At 42.8% G+C, this 21056-nt stretch overlaps 1 protein-coding gene across 1 annotated transcript; it reads left to right on the top strand.

Annotated features, from left to right (window-relative positions):
- Nucleotides 1-11273: 11273 nt before the first annotated feature.
- On the top strand, nucleotides 11274-20665 carry LOC134856292 (RNA-binding protein 27-like). Its single transcript, XM_063872644.1, has 7 exons — nucleotides 11274-11514; nucleotides 11665-12860; nucleotides 13762-13927; nucleotides 16378-16911; nucleotides 17322-17497; nucleotides 18844-19063; nucleotides 19660-20665. Exons 1-7 carry the CDS (start codon nucleotides 11274-11276, stop codon nucleotides 19884-19886), a joined length of 2760 nt encoding a protein of 919 aa, XP_063728714.1. The 3' UTR covers nucleotides 19887-20665.
- The last annotated feature ends 391 nt before the right edge of the window (nucleotides 20666-21056 follow it).

Below are 21056 nucleotides of genomic sequence, written 5' to 3'. Positions count from 1 at the left end.
AGTGGCACAAGTCCCGGGCAAATACCTCTGCTTCCTAGTAACGAGAGTCAACGACAGAAACACAATTGATCCCGAACACGTGATATTGGCACTGACAAGACTACGTGACTTCATGATTGAAAGAGGAATAGTGGAGGTCTCGATGCCGGTGTACGACCCAAACAGGGGCAAACTGAGCTCGAGGGAATTGTACGCTATCCTACATGTGGTCTTTGCAGAAACAGAGATAATGGTGCATCTTCACAAGAAGTACTACTTGAGCATCGCCTGAGTCGGGTACATGGAGGTATCAGGTCGGGTGTGAGGGAGGAGTCTTGAGTTAGGTACTGGGGTGCGGCGCAGGTAAAGGGATCTTAAGATGTGATTGGCATGACAATTGAATTTTAAAAGAAAGAATTGATGGTGCTAAAACATAAAATGAATCTGCATGTTCTTAAGGGAAAATCCAATCGAATTGCTTTAAGTGATATGAGAATGATAAGATTTTAACCATATGGGTAGAAGGGGGGTCTCTAGGTTAGGAACGTGACATGCTAAGTTTTAATGAGCTTTCTGTTTTCAGATCGAGTTTGAAAAACAAAGTTGAAAATCCAACTACACTCAAGCGAGAAACAGAAAGAGAGAATCTTGATTGAACACGCGATAATCCGAATCTACAGCAAGTACTTGCAAGAGAGCATTTCTAGAGAATTCTTGAATTGGGTAATACTTGAGTTGGTAAGGTAATTCTTGAGTTGGTAAGGTAATTCTTGAGCTGGTTAACATCTACCTATATACATCCCGAAGTTGCAAAAATGGCAGACCGATTCTGGAACTCCGTGCCCGCGGCTCTGAAGAAGCCCACTCTTGACGAGCTGTACAGACGCTTGAGGGACCTGGACTACACCCAGATAGACGAGAGAATGGCGGTGATGCTGAATGCGATCCTCCAGTTGGAGGACCAGGGTGAGTGCAGGGAGTCTGCGACGGAGGCTGTCTTGATGGTCGGCTACACCACCGAGGGCATATCAAATCGAGAACAGACCAGATGGTTATCTTGGAATGCGGATGGAGGAGTAAGGGGCTTTGACTTGGCAAGAAATCCTGGCCTGAGTAACAACACCGAACACGGCGCAGGAGAATTTCCGCTACCGACGAGACCAACAGCAAGATCCACAGGCCAGAGCTCGAGTAAGGTGCCGTCGATGTCGCGAGCGCAACAGACGACAGAGGCATATCCGGATCTGGGGGTTCTAAAGAAAGAGCTCGAGAAGGCGCTGAAGGAAAGGAATAAAGCGAACCTCGATCGGGATCAGGCGAAGCTGGACAGGGAGAAGCTTCAGCTGGAGAGAGACCAGGCAGTCGACGAGCGAGATCAGACGTCGAAATTACTTGAGATGCTAAGGGCTGAACATCAGCAGGAGCTGAGGGTGCGGGAGAACGTCGCAAATCGTGATCAACTGAAGTCGGAGTTGGAAAGGATAGAACAGCGACAACGCGAGCTTGACGCACAGAAGGGAGCCAGGTCAAACGAACGAGTGGTGACCAGCTCGAGGCCAGAGTCGCGCATGGAGGTGGATGAAGCTCCCAGGGCTAGAGGACGGTTCAACCTTGACCGCGAGGCCAGAGAACATATGAGCGAAGGGTTAGAGGTCTGGATACCGAATGACGTGACGCCTTCCTTGCGCAACCTAGAGACACAACCTGTTCGTCCTCTGATGGACGTGGTGTTACCAGGATATACCCCAACCTCGACCTCGAGTGGCAGTCAGGTGAGTGGCGCCTCATCGCGCCTGAAGGAGCTAGGCGAGAAATTGCAGCAGCAGAGTCGTGAAAGATCGACGAGGCCAGAGCTTCCCCCTACTTGGAGGGAACAGCCGGTCAGGAATATCGTGATCGCAAGCTATAAGAAGAATACAGAAGGGAACTACCACAGGCACAATCGGCTGGACTGGAGTGCGGAACAGGGAGCCAGGAGGGACTGCTTCCATGACGCAGCCTGGGTGGAGTATCTAGCGCCACCTCGTGTGCCAGAGGGTGCAGTTCACCTAATTATAGGGGATAGCCTGGTGCGGGTGTTGACCCAGATACGGTCCCATTGGCAGACAGGAGTCTTGAGTTTCGCTGGAGCTGCCACGCCACAGATGTTGGCAACCCTGGACATGCTAGGGATGACCAAAGTTTACACAGTGACCCTGATGGTTGGGACCAACGACGTGTCAAGGGGAGAAGCGAGGAAAGTAGCGAGGCTGTGCGACAAGATGAGCTGCCTTCTTGAGGAACTGAGGATCCAGATGGACCCCATCCTGCTGACGGTATGCACGGTCCCCTACAACATGATGTTTGATCAGCACGCCCTAGAGATGAACCAGAAGGTGCGGAGCCTGAACAAGATGATCCGAGACATACACCGGAAGAGTGTGCTTCCTCTCAGGCTGTTGGACATAGCAGAACGTATGGAGAAAAAGGGATTCCCTGAAGACACCTCAAAAGATGGAATCCATTTCGATAGGCCAAGGGGAGCGGAGTGGCTGAACGACGTCTTCCAGGAACACATTAACACGCTAGAGGCGGACCTGCTGGAGACAGCCCAATTCACTTTAGGACCACCTCCCAACCCACCATTCCTTGCCTCGAGGGCCTTGGCTGGTCGCTTGGGAGCGAGAGTTGATACTAGAGACAGTTCAAGGAGCAATCAGACCCGATTGCAGAGTGCCACGCCAATGGAGTCGGAGGAGGTAGAGTCATCAACACCTCCGGGCTCGGCGATGTCCTCTGTGGTGGTGGCAGATGGCAGGAGAGAAAAGAAGTCTATGGAGACTGCCCGCTTGAGATATCCTGAGAAGGTGAAGGAACTGGATCTAGAGAGTTTGGAATGCAGACGAGAGTTGGCGGAAACCCTGGGGATCGAACGAGTGTCGCACGAGGATTTGAATAGACATCATTGCATAGACTGGTTGAAAGCTCACGAAGCGCACTTCTCGAGAGCGAAGTTAATGGAGACCACAGACCTGACTGGAATTCCCACAAAAACGATCATGGGACCCATTAACTACAGGCCTCTCAAACTGTTGGGGGGTCCTGGACTTATAACAGAACCTCCCAAGCACCGAACTGGCATCGCTAGGATCAGGTTGGCAACACCGGCGCAGTTGAAGGTGGTAGACAAGCTACTCAATCCGGGGGGAATGGAATTGCCTGATGCCGCTTACGAAGGTCCGAAGTTGGCAGAAGATCCCAGGTACGGGAAGCCCTGTGGTGGCACCCAACTGGCCAAAACTCTGGCAGTTTATGATAGAGCAGATCCAGCTGCTGCAAGAGTAGTCATTGTGGCGGGATCGGACTTCGAAGGAACGTCTCCCAAGTTGTTCTGGCCGGAGACTCTGGTATACTCCTTGCCAGGAGCCGAATTGAACCAGATGTTGACTCTAGTGGTGGCAATAAAGTCGGAGATGCCCTGTGAACCTGAGCTGCTAATGTTTGCAGGAATGAATGATCACCTGCACGCGATGGGACTTCTTGAGCAACTGAAGGGCAAGGAGATTCCGACATCAAGGAAGATATGGGAGGCTATTCAGGCGTTATTTGCGGCGATGAATGAGGTACAAGAGAACGTAGCCTCGAGATTTGGGTCCAAGACGAAGGTGGTGTTTACCACATCCCCAGGATACGCAAATATGCCACCCGCCCTACAATTCGTGTACGCGGTCTTGATCCTGATAGCAGAAGGGAGTGAATGGCAGATTCTGATGGCAGCCCCCAATCGAGAGCTGGAGCCATTGAACTTGAGGCTTTACAAATCAGAATTGCCGGCGGCATGGGCTGACATATCTCATGCACTGAGGGGCTTTTACGGACTGGCCGACGTCCTGATTGTATTGGATGAGGTACTCTTGCTAGAGATATCGAACTTTGCTAGACAACTCAAGTTCAGCCCAGTCATCGGGGACGACCACCCGGCGATAAACCAGTTGACGGCCAGCCTGTGGTTCCGGAGTATGGATGTGAAAGTCGCAAATTCCACCAGCAGGACTAGAGGTCCCAGTAACGAGAGAAGAAATGTGGTCGAGACGGAGAAACAGTTAGAATCGATGAAATATCGCTTGACTCAAGAGAATGGCTGGTGGCCATTCCTGACACCAAGGCTGGAGAACGTCACGAATAAGACGAGGGAGGAAGCACCACTCCTCGTGAAACAAATCTAGAGTTTTCTAGAGAAGCAACTGGAGCTAGCTGAAACGAGAGACATGACGGTGGTTAGATTTGTCTCGGCCGCCAATGAAGTGACGATTGGAGGATTTTGGAGAGAGCACGCCAACGGCGAATTGAAGACTAGGAGAGATTACGAGATTCTCAAGTTCTTGAGTCCTTGCTGGGAGAGAGAATTCTTGGCAGGAGTGTTCGGCACCACGGCGACTATCTTCGGAGCCTTCGTACAGGAGATACTGAACATGTCCATCAGCCTGCTCTTGGCCCTGTATTTGGTTTACCCCAGATACTTGTTCAACATGGGCCCAGCATACATGTTTAGTCGAGGAGTGGAGACACTTCGAGTTGATGGGTATCTGGCACTAGTACTCTTGACCCATGGGGAATTGGTATCGTTTCATCGGTTAATGGAATATGGAGAACCTCTGTCTATGGGGAGAGTCCACACGAGCATTGAAACCAGCTCCTACAAGTGTGCCGCAGGGTTGAAGACACTGCTGGTGCAATACCTCATGATGCAGAATCGATACATGACGGGTGAAGATGAGAACCCAACCTCGAGAGAAGAATGGGAGAAGGCGAACAGAGGGATGCCTCTGTTGACGGACCTGTGCCTGGCAATGAGGTCGGACCCAATGGGGATAATCCGGGGTCTAGAGGAGGTGGTGACCTGCATCTATGGTCCAGCAGTGACGTACGCGTTTCCAGATCCCCTGGTGATAACGTATCGTCACTCGGTGACGCACTTGAGTCTCATCAGCGTACTGGATGGTACAGCGCTGAATTGGTGTCAGCAGGAGGTGCTCAGGGCGCGTATGAGCAACACGGTGCTCTTCGGAAAAGTGAAAGATGCCGAGATGATGGTGTGCAACTTCAGGGGACAAATGCAATGTAGAATGGGAGGCAAGCGAGAGGGCCCCATTGAAATGTATCCAAAGTTTTGGAACCTAAACCCATTGACGGCCAACGGACGAGAAGTCTTGAGAATCCCCGCCTGGAAGGAGTGCTTTGCACTAGTCAAGAGGGAGCTGGAGGCCATAATGGAGAAAGAAATCCTACCAGCCACCATGCCTGAGTTCCCGACAGTCAGGAGGATGACCTTGGGAATGAATAGTCCCTTGGTGGTTCCCTCCATAATGGCGAAGATGATGACGGAAGAAACGCAGAGGCATTTCACGGATGGCTGGGATCCCCTGTTCATCGGCTACACGGCGGCAGTCTACTTCCACACCAGCGAGATGAAGGTAAATTCGTGGACGACGCAAGCGAAAAAGAGTAGAGGTTCGCAGCCCCCTGGATATGAGGTGCGGAAAGTCTTGAGGACTCTTGAGAAGGAAGGACTTGAGAATATGCTACCCATATGGGATGATGGCAGGATGATCGTGATGGAGGGACACGTCGCATTGGTGGACGAAATGAAATTTGCCACGAGAAAATACAAGGCACCCTATGGCTTGGAACAAGTAGAAGTGACACAGGAGGGAACAGATCTAGATGCAGCAGGTCAACTGCATGTAGCCCTGACGGAATATAAAAAGCTGGATCCTACGACACCGTCACCACTGTCTGTAGACACGCCTGGAGACAAGAGGAGTGGACCCGTTGAGGATCGATTCAAAAGAATTCTCGAGAGAAGAAGAAATGAATCAGAGGAAGAGAGTATGGATGAAACTCTCAGTGAAGCTGGAGAAGACATGGAGGTGGGGAATACACCTGAACCAGGGCCATCAGGGGAGGAACTCACCACTCAAGAGCTGTTGAAAGACTTGAGCGAAGAGAATTGGGCAGATACTGCCACACCACCTCTGAACCCGTCCCCGCGGAAGAACCTAGAGTTGCCATTGGCAGGTGAGACCTTCAATATGGGGATGTTACTCTTGAGCTCGGAGGAAAGGGAGAAGAACACGTTCGAAGGGAACAGGGACATATTCTTGGGATCTCTCGAGGATGACGCTTGGCAGGAATTCCTGGGGGAATTCAATCGAGAAGTGGGCAGCGAGACGACGCTGGACAAGTTCAAGAAGGAACTGTGGGACGCAGTAGTGAGATTCGGGGAACCGCTCCTGATAGGAACGGGCCTGGATGAGAAAGCAAGAAAAGAGCTGCTGAACAAGCTAGTGGAGCTGAGGAACGCACGATCGAAGACTAGAAAAGAGAAATGTGAGGACAGCTCTACTCTGAAACAAAAAACTGTGGATAAAATGGTTGATGATATAAAAAGGGATAAGGTTGGGACTAGTAATATGATTAAAAGTACTAATATCCTTAAGGCTCGAGCAGGGGGGAGGCAAGAGTTGGAAGGAGTGGATGGAGAGGTCGAATCAATGATGATAGCCACAACACTCTCGAGCAGAGATGTGAAGACTCGCAAGAGGAAGAGAGAAGTGGAAGGATGGGGTAGTCCTTCAGTGGATGCTGTTTTGGAAGGAAACTTGAGAGAGACGGCGCCCATCGTTTTGGCCCGATGCAAGACGGCGGCATACAAGAACAGCTCGGAGCTCAGGAAACCACTTGAAGTAGAAAAGGAAATAGAGGTTTCCGCCAGTTCGACGTCAGAAGAAGACTTCAAGCCTCAGAAGGTAAACGTGAAGAGAGGTTCAACGAACGGACAGGTAGGGGAAGTGGAGATCGGCAAAGAATGGATCTCGAAGGCACATCAGGACATGGGCAAGCAAGTGACGAGTGATCCATTGGAGAGGAACAAGACGAGGAACACTTCCCGGACGTGGTGGGTGGCCCTCGAAACATTGAAGGAAATGGAGGACTGCTTGAAGAAGTTGGACAGTGGAATAGCTCGCAAGCGACGCAATTGGGCCACCCAGCAAAAAGCCGAGGTTAATAAGATAGAGATGGCAAGTCATCTGAAGAGGTCCTGGCAGAGTTTGTTGAAGGATCATTTTGAAGAGGCGATGAGGACATCCTCATCAGCACCGCCACTAATGGCGAATCCCTTCGTTAGAACTGCGGGACAATTAATGTTCACCTGGAGTCTGGTGGGAATAGAGTTGGAGACATTGACCTCGTATGACAGGCTGAAGTTGGGAAGCAAGAAGCTAGAGGTGTATCAGGCACTGATGCAACACGTGGCCAGGGACAATTCAGGCTTGAGCCTGGCTAGAAGAAAAGATGCCACATGTTTCTTGAGATGGACAATGTCAATGATGTCTGATAGCACCATCCTGGCATGCCACCAGAGAGCAAGTGGAAGTAAAACCATGGAGAGAAGAGTCTCAACGATCATCTTGAACGTATATCAGAGTACAGGAATAGAGAAAGAAGATGGTTCCAGACTATCCTTAGAGAACCATCGAAAGCTGGACGAGGTACGGAGGTTCTCTAATAAGAAGTTCGAGGAAGAACATGATGTTCACCGTAACCTGGCCTCGTCAGAACAGTACTCGAGACTCAGTGAGAAGGGGGAATACCAATATGTGTCTGGAGTGATGGGAATAGCCTACAATCCCTTCTTGGACTCGGAAGCTGGAGGAGCCCACAGAAACCATGAGGTAGCGGAGCTACTGAAGTTTTAGACAGAAAGAATAATGGAAATAGACGCGGTGGAAAAAGAGGGGCCGAGCCTGGGCCTGATTCTTGAGAAAACACCAGAGGTTATAAGCATACCGCGCTCAAACAAGAGAGTTGAAGTGAACATGGGCGGTGGAAATGGCTTGTTAACCACGAACTTGGGAGTGATATGGAAGCTACTAAGACCCTCCTGGTGTCCACATCCCCATGCAAGTCTAATCGAGGAAACCACAGAGCGAGTGAGGTTAGCACCAACGGAAGATGAAGATCTGGCGAAGTTGAGTGTGCTACATAAGCTAATCACGCCCCAGATGCAAGAGCCAAGCGAAAGGACGAGCGACCCCGGGTCAGCAAAGAAATTGGAGCCGGGTAGCTGTCTGGATTCGACGTGTGGGAACGGAGAGCACATCTGCGATGGACGGTCATGCGTCAGAATATTGTCGTTTCAAAAAGAAGACCTGGTCACTTGGTTCGAAGACATCACAGAAAGGGAGAAAAGTGAAGTGCAAATAATAGCGGAATGTTACGCGAGAACCACGGTGAATATAGCGACAGCTCTCGGATTCTTCTCGAGAATGTGTGGTCTGCAGGCACTGGAGAGACTGGAGTCTGAACATCATTTAGTGACGGCGTTGAGCGTAGAATCATGGCCCGGGGTGTTGCAGGTGACTCAAAAACACATCCGGAGCTGGAAGGTTGGTCTTGAGGCGGAAATGGGATTTCCCATGAGCGAAGCTTATGGCTTGCCATTGAACGCGAAATCGCTGATTGGGTCAATGATGGCCAACTTGTGCGGAAGTCACTACCCGCTACACATGGCGATGGTGGAAGTGTCCAGCCAGAGAATACTGGTGGACAAGGCCTTCTCAGTGCCCAAGTGCGTGAGGTTGGCTCGGATGTCGCATCACTCGCACAAGTTGTTGAGAAAAATCAAAGGGACAGTACCAAAAGAATTGAGAGATGACTTAAGCGAAATCTGGGGAGAAGATCTTCTGAAGTTGGAAAGAGAAAACACGAGCGATCACGAGAGACAAAACGTGATCGGGAAACCTGTGGGAAGTACTCCGAACCTGGAAGACAACGACACGATGCACGAGAAAATGATGGAGCTTGAGCCTCTCTTGGAAGCCTCAGGGGAGCGTAATCTCAGGAGCATTGAGATCTCTCATGGGGAATGCCCATGCCACTGTTTGGCACAAACGGTGTGGTATCCAGATCACAAGAACCTTTGCCTGGTGTGGGATGTGGAAGAGATTCGGTCGATCGGACTACCGGATCACCGGCAGAAGGTGACGCTCTTAGTAGTGAGTACGATGTTAGCTCTGAGATGGATAGAAGAGAATATAACGAAGTATCGGGAGGCGACGACGCCAACGGCTGAGTCAATATACGCGATAGACTACAGCAGGAGACTCGAGTTGTTTGAGACTGCGTGCAAAGTATTCGCCATACCGACGGAAGTCAGGCACGTATGGAGTCGCTTGAGGTACTTTCCATGGTTTCGGGCGACACTGACGTCTTGGTTGTACATGACAACGAAAGATCACATGAGAAAACATCAAAAAGAGTATCGACAGTTCCAGGCCGAGATTGGGCCGGAAGCTTTCAAGAGACCCCTGCTAACCCATCGTAATGCGATCACGACAGGATGGAAAAGAGTGGGTAAGATGTCTAGAGACAATACCAAAGCGAGGGAGTCGATACTAGAGGAAGACCTGGCGAAGAACGTGAGCTTGAGCCTGCACAACTCCTTTTGCTTGAACCGAGAAGCTAGGGTGAAGGCACTACCCAACCAAGCAAAGAGATTGCAGGAGCAGAGAGAATGGATGCGATCCTATGAACAGCTGAAGGCTTGGGAGGAGATTGTGATTAGTTCCGATGATGAAGAGAAACTGTTGAGACAGTTTGCCGCATCTAGCACTTCAGGATGCAGTACCTCCAAGGCGAAGAGTACGAGATGAATGGGCAAATCGGATGGATCTTGAGTCTTGAGAGGGAAGGGGGGCTTGAGCGTGGATCCGAGTGAAACTTGGATTCACGAAAAAGAAATTTTAACAAAGCAAATATTGTTACTAATATACTATATTTATTATATAAATCGAAATGCTGCATGACAATTTCCTGATTGAATAGGACAAAAGAGATTTTAAAATGATTGGCTTGAAAAGCGAAAATTCAAGGGTGCAGGTGTATGCAGATTTTGATTGCTGTTTAGCAATAGTGTGAAAATTTTAAATGGCTGTGAATTTTGGGGTGTAGATAAGCTTAAATCTGCTGCAAACTTCTTTAAATGACCACTGGCACTGTATCTTGAGCAACACTCGGTTTTTCTGGGACTCACTGGCAGAAGACAGCGCGCGATGAGGACATCGATCTCGAGTCCGGGGAGTATGTGCCAGTCGGTCATATTTGGAGGTTTGACCTTGAGAGAAGAAAAAAACGCTTGATTTTGGAGTGAAATTTAATTTTTCAAAATTTCGAATGGAACCTGTCATGCACGATTTTCTCGCGAGAACTGAAAATCAGAAAAAGAGATCAGAACAATTTCAGAACAATTGAGTAACAATCGCGGGAAAGTTGCTAGAAAAATCGGTGGGAAATTGCTATTCGCAATTTCGAAAGCAATAATAACCTAGAGTAGAGCTGTCCCATCTGAAACAGAGACGAGAGCATTCCCACGAGTTGGATTATCACGATTGGAATACCATTATTGACTGGACCAGAGTGAACCTTCGGTGGAAAGGTGGACAGCTAGAGTGTCCCAATGGTTCACGAGAACTTGCAGTCTAGAGTAAAAACTTGTTCTTGTTGTTAAAACTGACTAACATTAAACTCATATTAGTTACTTTATTAATTCTTGAGTTGTTTACCGACTTATTTACTTCCTGGCTCTTGAGCGTGCTACAATGTGAGTACTTAATTTAAATTCCTAGAGTGTGTTTTATAATTGTTATGTTGAGGTAAGGCGAGTTTTAGGTTGATCCATCTGAAATGGATCAAAGTTCCACTGTCTAATAAAAAGTAACTTAACGGATTGTTCCAACCCGGTTTTTAACGGCGTTCATGTATTTTGGGTATCTAGAGACCTAAGTATGGGGACGTTTCTAATTCTAGAGTGGGGGATATTTTAGTAGTAGCCTTTAAGCTGTAACGGGTCGTAGTCTCATGTCACAAGCGAACCGAACTGGCTCCGACCGTTCTTGAGGTAGAAAAACACAAGAGATGGTGTCCCTGACCCTTGAGCCAGTGGTTATAGGGCCTATTTTTCTTAAGCCTCATGTGTGACTGCAGTAGACGAATGTTACATTTTGTCCATTCTGGTCGAATGTCACAGTCATCTGCCTTCAACGATACTCCTTTTCTCACCACTACACGTGGGCTTTCCACATCATAACACCCTATTTAATAAGTTTATCACAACAATTAGGCTAATCGATTTTATTCTTTAGATAGAAGAGAGATCTGTCGATAGTTCTCGACCTTTGATTTGCTACCTTTTCTTGAATGAAGGAAAAAGCACTAACTAGCAGTGAAATGTGTAAATAATTGGTTTTTTGAAGATGATTGTTATTGATAATACAGACGCCCTCAGAGATTGGCTGGTGGAGGAGTTGGAGCCTATTTGTGATGCAGACCCAGGCGTTCTAGCGAAATACATTCTTGCCCTTGTTAAGCGAGACAAGGATGAAGATGTTTTGAAAACGAAATGCCTTACTTCACTGGATGTTTTCTTGGCGAAGGAAACTCCTGCGTTTGTTGACAAACTGATTCACACTTTAGTTACTCAGGCTTATATTCAAGGTAAGGTCAGATCATATTAGTGAAATGCATTTTTAAAATTAAACTATCTCTTCAAAGGCATTCTTGAAAAAGTCAACTAAGCAACTTCATTTTCATTTTGTTTCATAGTGGAAGTGGTAAAGATTACACTGAGAAAATTTTCAATTTTAGAGGAGTACGACCCGACTGATTGGTCTGGAGTTACGTCAAATGTAAAAGAAGAACCAGAAACAACACTTGAGAAGGACGAAACTAGCAAACAAGCCGAGACAACAGAGACGACCGAGCAAGAGAATAAAGAAATCGAAGCCAATGAATATGAAGCAAATGGCGATGACAAAAGTACTCCCGAGAATGAAAAATCAGCGAAGAAGCGCGATCACAGTTTATCAAGTATAAGTAGTGCAAGTGAACACGATCGAAAATCTAAAAGCAGATCGAAGTCAAACTCAAAAGAGAAAACATCAGTGAAAACAGCAAGAACTAAGAAAAAACCAGTTAGACGGCAAGTTGTTGATGACAGACCGAAACGTAAAAGAAGAAAAGATGATAAAATACTAAAAAAGAAGAGGAAAGATAAGCCTAGAAAGTGTCCTGATTATGAAGAAAAAGGTTTCTGCAAGAAAGGTGATTCATGTCCATTCGATCATGGGTCTGATCCTTTCAAAGTTGACAAACTGCCGACTGAGCCGTTCATTTCGCCCATGTTTCCAAATCCGTTCACGGCTTTTCCGCCTCCCCCTGGGATGCCATTTCCTTTCCCACCGCCTGGTTTGATGAACATGCCCCCTCCTCCTGGCTTTGAGATGATAGCGAAGTCGCTTCCCTTCCCCCTTCCAGGAGGCAACGGGTTTCCTCATATGCAGCAGAATCATCAGCAAAATCAGAACGATAACAGAGCACCGAAACGCCAAGCTAGCGATAACATTATATCTCTAACCCAAAACCAACCCAGAATGTACAACAATAATAACCAGAATAAACGCCCGAAGTTTACTCCATGGAATAAAGGCAAAGGTAGTCCTGATAATTCGACATTAGAGCTCAGAAGAATCCCCCTGGAACAAAATACAGAAGAAAAGTTGAGAGAACACTTCGAGAAATTTGGTGAAATAGAATCTATAACAGTAGGAATTAACAATGATCAGCAAGCTGCAATTGTCAAGTTTACTACTCATAATTCCGCCAGAAATGCTTGTTCAGCACCTGAACCAGTGTTCAACAATCGGTTCATTGCTGTGTTTTGGCACGCTGGAGGAAACGCTAGTTTGCCCACGATGATGAACTCTAGTAACGGAGGTCAAGTGGAAAGTCAAGGTCAAAATGATGGAGCGACCAATGGAAATGCAGATCAAAACCAGAACTCGGCAAGTTATTCAAACTGTGTATGGCGCTCTGTGATCTACTTTTAATAATAGTTACGCATGTCATTAAGCTAGTGAAAATAATCTTAGTCCAAATCGGTCTCAAAAACGGAGAATATCAGCTTACCTGCAGACTCGTATACTTTTTACAGAGGCAAACGCTTGTGTTTTAATCCGGGTTCACTTTGTTCCGACCTTACTTGCACAAATTAGTTCTCAGTTTAACATTGAGTTTTGGTGGCAACTTCAGTAAGTTTATTATCCGAGATGATGAATCGCCTAATTTTTAGTGTTAGGTAATGTATGAACTCAATCAGGCGACTATAACAATAGTTTAGGCAGGAAGACGTTTGATTCGTAACACGGACGCATGTCTGCTGTATGATTCTTTTAATCGGCTATTTCGTTTCATTTTTTTGGTTCATATTAAATGCCATTTTTGCTATGTGCAGCCTAGCCTCTCTATGATTAATTTCAGGTCATTTATTACCTAACTTGTACGAAATAATTTCGGTTAATTTCACTTGCTTTAGTGTTCATGTTATCTGCTTTTTTGTTTTTTTTTTTGCACGAAATTTCGAATGTTTTTTTTCATAAAAACAATGAATAGAGGTGTACGTCTCAAACAGACTATGATAGAAAAAAAATTTCTGGCATGGAAATAAAAAGTTCATTCAATAGCATCAATATGCCATTTTTTATCAGCTCGGAAATTTTTTCATTTTCTTACAAGCTAGCAACTTTTGTGTTCAAACGTTTTTTCCTTGAAATATGTATGTATATAATGGCGCTTTTAGAACGTTTCCAGATTCAACTGATCAAAAAAGCTCTTAAACTGAAGGAGTCTTTATTCAAAGCTAAAGAATGGCTTGTATCAATTGGCTAATAACTTCATATATTTCAGACATTCCCGAAGAAACATGCAGCTACAAGAGCCCAACGGCTTCTGCTGGCCAAGCAGAGTCAGATGATGGGACAGGCAGGGGGAGGAGGAGGGATGCAGTCCCAGTTGGAAGCACAAGAGGCGCTGAAACAGCAGAAGATAGACTCATCACTCAAACAGATACAAGGTATATGAGTTAGCCATAAGGTATCGTATTCAAAAAGGATCATCTTCTTTTTTACCAAAATAGAGAAAAAAAATGAATTCCGCTTGAGTTGTAATCGCGAAAAAGTCTTTTTTTCCTTTAAGCTACTCTTCCAAATCTTGTAACCGCGAACAAGACTTTCCTTTACACAATTTTTTTTAAAATCTTGTTCTCCGGAACAAGACTTTTTTGCCGTTAAACAACTTTTCTTACAAATATGTATGAAGCATATTCAATCGTTGACATGTCGCAAGTGCCGGCTGGCATGCACAATTTCTTGAAAGTTTAAATAAAACTGCGTGTTTCGTTTTACGTACTAATAAACTTTTTAGTTAAGTTTAATTCTGATCATTAGGCGATGGTTCAGCGTTTTTTGACCAGCACATTGTGTATTCCTTTTCATTTAGCTTGTCTCAAATATACTAAATCCATTTTCTTCCAATAAATGTCCAATAACTGTTTTTGAATGAAGCCTTACTGAAAAAATGTTCAATTTATTCGGATTCTAGTTTTTACTTTCAATTTGTGTAACCATTGATGTTGTAACTAATTATCCTGCTCAAGTTATTTTGTTGCAATTTTCAACGAAATGATGGAATATGGAATATCTGAAATACCACTCTCTTATACCAAAAGGGGAATTGGTGCAAAAAAATGAATTACCAGTTGGATGAAAAGTTTTTTCGTTTTCTCTAAATGGGTTTGTTTAAACGAATTAAATTCAATCAGGAGCTTCAATTAAATTCAAAAAGATTTAACGTGGTTTATCCACTGCAAATTTCGAAATTTCAATTGTCGGTTTTCTTAACAGCTATCATTTTTTTGGCGAGGTTTTTGGTTTTTCTTTTTGGTCAAATTTCTGCAGGCTAACTTTCTTTTTTGGCTAACTTTTTTCCGATTAAGCAATTTTACCTAAATTAAAAGTCCCGTTGAATAATTCCTGGGAGAATGCCGACAATTACATTCCAACATTTTTTGCCCAAATGTTTTTTCTACGATTTAAGAATGTTTTTTTTTACTATTAGTCACAAGAAAGTAATCGGGCCTTTTGTTCTGAGCTTTCTGAGATTATAATCTTTTCTGATTATACATTTTCTTTTAAAAAAAAATTTCTTTCTAAAATCATTTCATCAGCTGTCTGAATTAAACTAAGTCTTGAAAAAGTAAGAAACGTGTTTCGGCTTTTTAAATGGTGTTTTTTATTATTTTTTTTCACATGGTATACCAGTAATATTATTTCCCAATATGATTTTGTATCGTAATCCACGGGAAGCTCCGCTTCGCTTTTGCTTAAAAGTGTGTTTACAAGATACTATGATAACCCTTCCGATAAGCAAGGGTATTGCAAACGGACATTAGACTTTTTTCCCCGTAAAAACCTTTGTTCACAGAGTGGTCAATTGAGTAATTTATTATTTCAAAGGGTCTTTTAAACGACCAACTACATCTTACATTTACTACTAATTTAGAGATCGTAATTTATTTTAAAGTGTTCCATGCTAGTCTTGCGATAGTTTTTTTTCGAAAAGCTTTCGGATTATTTTCAATTTATTGGCTGTCGGCCTTAATTTTGTCGGCTGATTTAGCTAATGATCCTTCTCTACTAATTTTACTAGATATTTAAAATGGAAATAGTGTCAAATTTGACAATTTATTTTCATATGCTTAACATTAACTTCTCCGAAACTTCAAAAAAGTATGGAAAATTTTTTTACGAAGGTAGATGTGTTCGAAATTTTACTGGATTTGTTTGAGTGACATGTTGTGTTGGGCATGTCAAGACCAAGGTCAGTGGTTTGAATCCGGCGAGGACTTATTTTTTTTGTAAACGGAAAATTGTCCACGCGTCAAAAAGTCTTACTTGGACTTCTGTTTGTCGGGTTGTTTTTTGTCGACTTGCCCTGTTTTGCCAAGAGTTTAGGCATTTTAACTGAAATACAAAATTTTTTCAATGTGTTCCGGTTTTAGGAAAATAATAGAGGTCCAAGACGTTTTGTCGATGCTTTTTGTTGTTTTTTGATTTTTTTCATGTTTATTGAAAACTTTTGAAGTTGTTTTCTTTATAAATTCAAGGAGTGTTATGAGCATTGTTGAGACATCAAAGTTGAGACGACAAGTTCTGGACTTTGGATTCAGTCGGGACCTGTTTTTTGTGGAAACGGAAAGTTTTCGACTCTTTTGGATTTTCGTGTCTGCTTATTTTTGTCGGCTAAGGTCCCGCAGAAAGGTTCGATTTCTTTATAGCATTTGAAAGCTTCTAATGGTGCATGTAATTTTGCTCGTTTTTTCGTGCTCTTTTGAAGTTTTTTCTTTTCAATTTTTCATTCGCTTGTAATCAGAGTGATTCATTTTTGTATCGCAAGTGGTGCGAAGTTCAGCTTCGCCTCGATGTTTGAATTTTTGCTTTACAAAAAATCTGTTGTTTTTTTTAGCTCAAGAAGAAGCGCGGAAGAAGAAAGAAGACGAGCGAAAATCAGCCATCAAATTGAAAACAAACCTAATTGAACAGAAACGAGAACTGCTTTCAAAATACGTCGACGAACAGAAAAAACTTCTCAGTAAATTAGAAAAAGGAAAAACCACACTGAGTGCTAATGATAAGAAACTAATTTTGACAACTCTGAAATCCCTAGAAGAATCTTGCGCGAAATTGCGAGATGAAATAGATACATTACTAAACGCAGCTAAGCCAAAACCTGTAGTACCACCCAAACCGCCTCCAGCTGCTAAATTACTATCTTCATCTCCGCTTATGAAACACAAACGCGAGACTCAAAAAGAACTTTTAGATGCTGAATTGGAATTATTGACTGATAAAAATGCGGAGGAAAAGATGCAACTTCAGAAAAGGTTAATTGAGTTGAAGAAGGAAGCTGTGCAGTTGGGGGTTATGGGAAAAGGACGGCCTTCTTTCCCGGGGTCTTCGGCGTTTTCCAGCGGAGCATCGTCTTTAGCAGGAGGAGGTGGTAAGAAAATTTTTCGATCGGAAACTAATACTTTTCTATTGAAGAACCAAAAACTTGGTGTTCAACAATCCAATTAATTATTTCATTGTGACAGAAAATCTTTGTCTGTACTATTGATGCGCTCAATCTTGTTTTTAAATAGGTCTTGCTGATTTTTTTTTTTAGCAAATTCAAAAAAGTCAACATAAATTGTTCTTAAAATAAAAAAACTAACCTGCAATCATTTTTGCGGCTTCCTTGTTCTTTTGCACTTTGGTCAAATTATGTTGTTTTTTCGTTGAATTTTTATGCTGCAAAATTTTTTTGAAAAGTGATATGAGAAATTGCAATGAGTTTTGAGAAAAAAAAAACATCTCATGTTTTAAAAAAAAACAAATCACATATTAGAAGAAAAATTAAATGATTTTCAGGCGTTCCGTCAGGAAGCTCTCACCAATTCAGTTCATTTTTGAACTCCTCATATCCGCAAGTGAGGCACAATGCCCCTTTCCTCTCCCAAGCTATCCAGCAACAACAACAGCAGCAGAGTCTAGCCCAGAGTGGAGTAACCACAACAACAGCAGATAACAGACCGAAGACTATTAAGGCGAGTTTGAATTCGATTTCAGTTTATCCTCTTTAATGTATATGGATATAAATTTAATTTCAGCAGGAACTAATTTCATAATCTATTTCATTTTATTTTCTTTCTTTTAGGACTTGTAAAAATATATATTAATTTGACTAATCCCCGTGCCCTCCACAATAAATTGGAAGAAACTAGGCTGTGTAGTTTTTTGCGCATAATTTATGTATGTTAGATTTCTCAAGGTCTACATATATTGTGACTTGATTAGATTAAATTTGTTCAGTGGTTATGTTTCAATGATCAGTTATGACGCACTTAGCATAGCGGTGAGGCGTTTAGTTTGAGAGCGGCAGATTGTGTAATCGATTCTCTGCAATGGCATTGATATTGTGCGAGAATGAGCTCTCACTTGAACTCATCAGGTGTACCACAGCCTGACCAATTTCGTCTGCAATAGTGGAACCACGTGAAATTTTTGACGCAAGAAACGTCCGTGAGTCGCAAAAAAGATTATCCGTGAAGAGAAAAAGTCTGAATTTTTTCAAAAGTAGGTTAATATACCAATAATTTGATAGTTAACTATAATAGGTTTTGTTTTTTAAAGAAAAAATGTTTGTTTGCTTGCAATTATAAACAGCTGGCCGGGAATAAGTGATCAAAATATTCGCTGGCTTTTACTAACCAATTTCTTAAGAGTCGATGAACATAGTTCAGACTCTTAAATAGGTCGCGATGATTTTTTTTTTTCGTTTTTTCAAAAGTTTTAAAATTTGTTCAGGCTCAAGTTTAAAAGGAAGGCAAACTCCACTATCGAACAGCGAAAGTTAAAAGATAACGAAAAGTGCGATCGACTTCTAGTTGCGAAAGTGGAATTAATTATTTAGATTTCCCAGCGAAATAATAATTTTATTTATTGATCCAGTGTTCTCAAATTGGGTTCTTTTTATCAAAAAAGCACCAATCATACATTGTTGTAGAAATTTAAAGGGCTTTAAGGCCATCTGTTTTTCTCTGACATTTTTTCAAAAAACAAGTCAGTTATTTTTTCTGCTTACTTGCGTTCATTGACTCTTCCAACTGTCTGTTGGTTATCTTTTCTGTTCCAATTTTTTGCTCGATCTCCTTGAGCAACCTAAACGGTCAAGGATAGTTTTTTAGGATAATTCTACTTTTTCTTGTGATCGAGTGAGTTAAAAGTTGATCACTGACATCGGAATGAGTAGTTTTAGATTAATTAACTTATTTCAGATTCGTTACCTTGAAAGGATATTGCCATCAATTTGGCATTGACCATGAATCTCTTGTGACGTCTTCTTGTTATCGATTCGGTTCAACGTTGTTTCGATTGTAATGAATGTTTTCAGGTATCCGGCTTCGATCTGGACGAGAAAGATGAAGTGATCCTCCACTTCTCCAAACTGGGAAAAGTGGAGTCCAAATGGGAAGAGAATGGAGTGCTCTACTTCGAGTACAGAAACAGAATAGACAGTCTAAATGCAGCTCAGAAGGGCTTCAAGTTCAAGAATAAGACACTCACTGTCCATTGGCATAGAGGCGCACATAGAAACTCTTCGGCTAGTTTGGGTACGTTTGGGTGTCATTATTTTTTTTTTGGTTGGTATTTTTTCAGCAAATTGAGACTTATATTATATGATTAAGTTGTAGTATTTGTATGTTTAATTTTATTAGTTAAATGGAATAGAAATTGGAACAAAGGGGCTCATAATTAGCGAAGTTCGACGAAGTTGTTAAAAAGCCAACTATGTTTGAGTAGTAACATCATTGACATGAGAAACGTAGCAGAATTATCAGTGAGGTTATAATTTTACTTCAACAATTCCGTCATCTCTTCTGAAGTTGAAGGACCGCTCTCTTTATGAGCACAATTTCTCACCTGATTAAAATGATTCCTTTTGTCTACATGTCAGAATTAGGTTTTTGTTGCGTGCTAGTTCATAAAGATGTTTAAACGCTAACAAAAAGTTTTTTTTTACTTAAATGAAACAACTTAATTGATTAATGTAGTAATGTTGTAAAACAACATAACTTAATTGATTAATGAGTGGTCTTTTGGATTTTCTAGTAGCAACCAATCTGGCTTTTCATGAGTCCATTTTCAAAGTTTGTATTTCTGGCTTGAAAATAAAAGTATTATTATAGTTTCCTGTTTTTTTTCGCAGATGACTCAACGAGTTCGACCTTGAACTCGAGTAACCCTTTGAACAGCAGTCTGAACGCCAACTCAAGTTACCTCAGCGGGTCATCCCCAGGAGCGATCACAAACACACACGAACTAGCTAGAGCGAGGATGGAGAGCAGAGATAACAGTTTTTCTGCTTTGATGACAGAAGACGACGAAGAGGAGGCTGAACGGCTGTGGAGGATGACTGCTAATGTGTCTTATTAGCCGAATAGTGGCAATTTTAGAAGACCACTGTGCATTTAGCCGAAAAGTATTCCAAGAAGCAGACTATTGAGCATTTAGCCTAAAAGAATTTCAAGCAGCAGACCATTACGCTATAAGCCTAAAAGTATTACAAGCAGCATTTCATTACGCATTTAGCCGAAAAGTATCCACGTGGAAGCGAATTCTACATTTCAATGGATTTTCATGAGTTGAGCCGAAAAAAAAGTACATTTGATTTCGATTTCAAAAATCAGATGAGAATGTAACTTTTTTGGCAGAAATTACAAATTTATTAAAGAGTTTACCATGAAGAAACGATATCGAATTACTAGCTGAAGAAATCTTTCAATTATAGCTGAAAGATTAAATGATATTAACTTCAGATGCTGGTGCTTCCGCGAAAGAATACTTCGAAATTCATTTTTTCAACGATCGTCAAGCGTCTTTTCCTAATGATCCGAAAAAACTTTTAGTGCTGATCTTCGGCAACTGTATCAGCATTTCGCTTTTCATGCTATCTGGTTAATTTGGGTTTGTTAGAAGAATTTACACGCGATTTGAGATAAATTATGAAGAACTCTTAACTTGTCAATTTTCTTTTATTTGAGTTTCATTTCGTTTATGCTACTTGGTCACTTGTACACGTTCATTGCTGTTGTTATTGTTGTTATTCTCTCAAATATATCTCAAAACTCGCCTGGAAAAAGATAACAAACTGGGTGATGAAAAAAATAGAACAAAAAATAGATTGTATGGATATTAATTAATTCTAATCGACATTGTTTTTCCAAGGTTACTGCGACAGCAAAGTGTAAATTCATTATGATCAAGGAAAAGATTTTTGGGGCGTTTCTGGATTTGTACGTACTCCTACTACCGACTAAAAAATAATATGTTGTGCGTGAACCATTGATTTCTCGAGGTTGTAGAGGAAAAGCAAATGAGTTTGGATTTGTGGGGAATTGGCATTTGAACATTCGAGCGATATTCTTGTAATTTTTCTTCAGAGAAAACTGCCGTTTTTTGGGGAACGGTGAAAGCTAAAAGTCTTGATTGACTGCTAGCAACTTGTTAAGGACCAAACAATTGGCGGAATTTAATCAACAAATAATGTTTGCTACACAAAAAACAGTTTACATGAAAAAGTTGGCTTAGTGTCGAGAAAAACTC

This window comes from Symsagittifera roscoffensis, unplaced genomic scaffold (genome assembly GCF_963678635.1).
Source record: "Symsagittifera roscoffensis unplaced genomic scaffold, txSymRosc1.1 SCAFFOLD_56, whole genome shotgun sequence".
Lineage (NCBI taxonomy): Eukaryota > Metazoa > Xenacoelomorpha > Acoela > Convolutidae > Symsagittifera > Symsagittifera roscoffensis.
This window is presented reverse-complemented; position numbering and strand designations above follow the sequence as displayed.

Excerpts from the sequence above, each read along its gene's own strand:
- LOC134856292 (XM_063872644.1), top strand. The coding sequence starts at position 11,274 with ATGATTGTTATTGATAATACAGACGCCCTCAGAGATTGGCTGGTGGAG. Across the intron at positions 13,928-16,377 it reads ATCACTCAAACAGATACAAG|CTCAAGAAGAAGCGCGGAAG; the intron begins GTATATGAGTTA and ends TGTTTTTTTTAG. Across the intron at positions 17,498-18,843 it reads ACAGACCGAAGACTATTAAG|GTATCCGGCTTCGATCTGGA; the intron begins GCGAGTTTGAAT and ends GAATGTTTTCAG.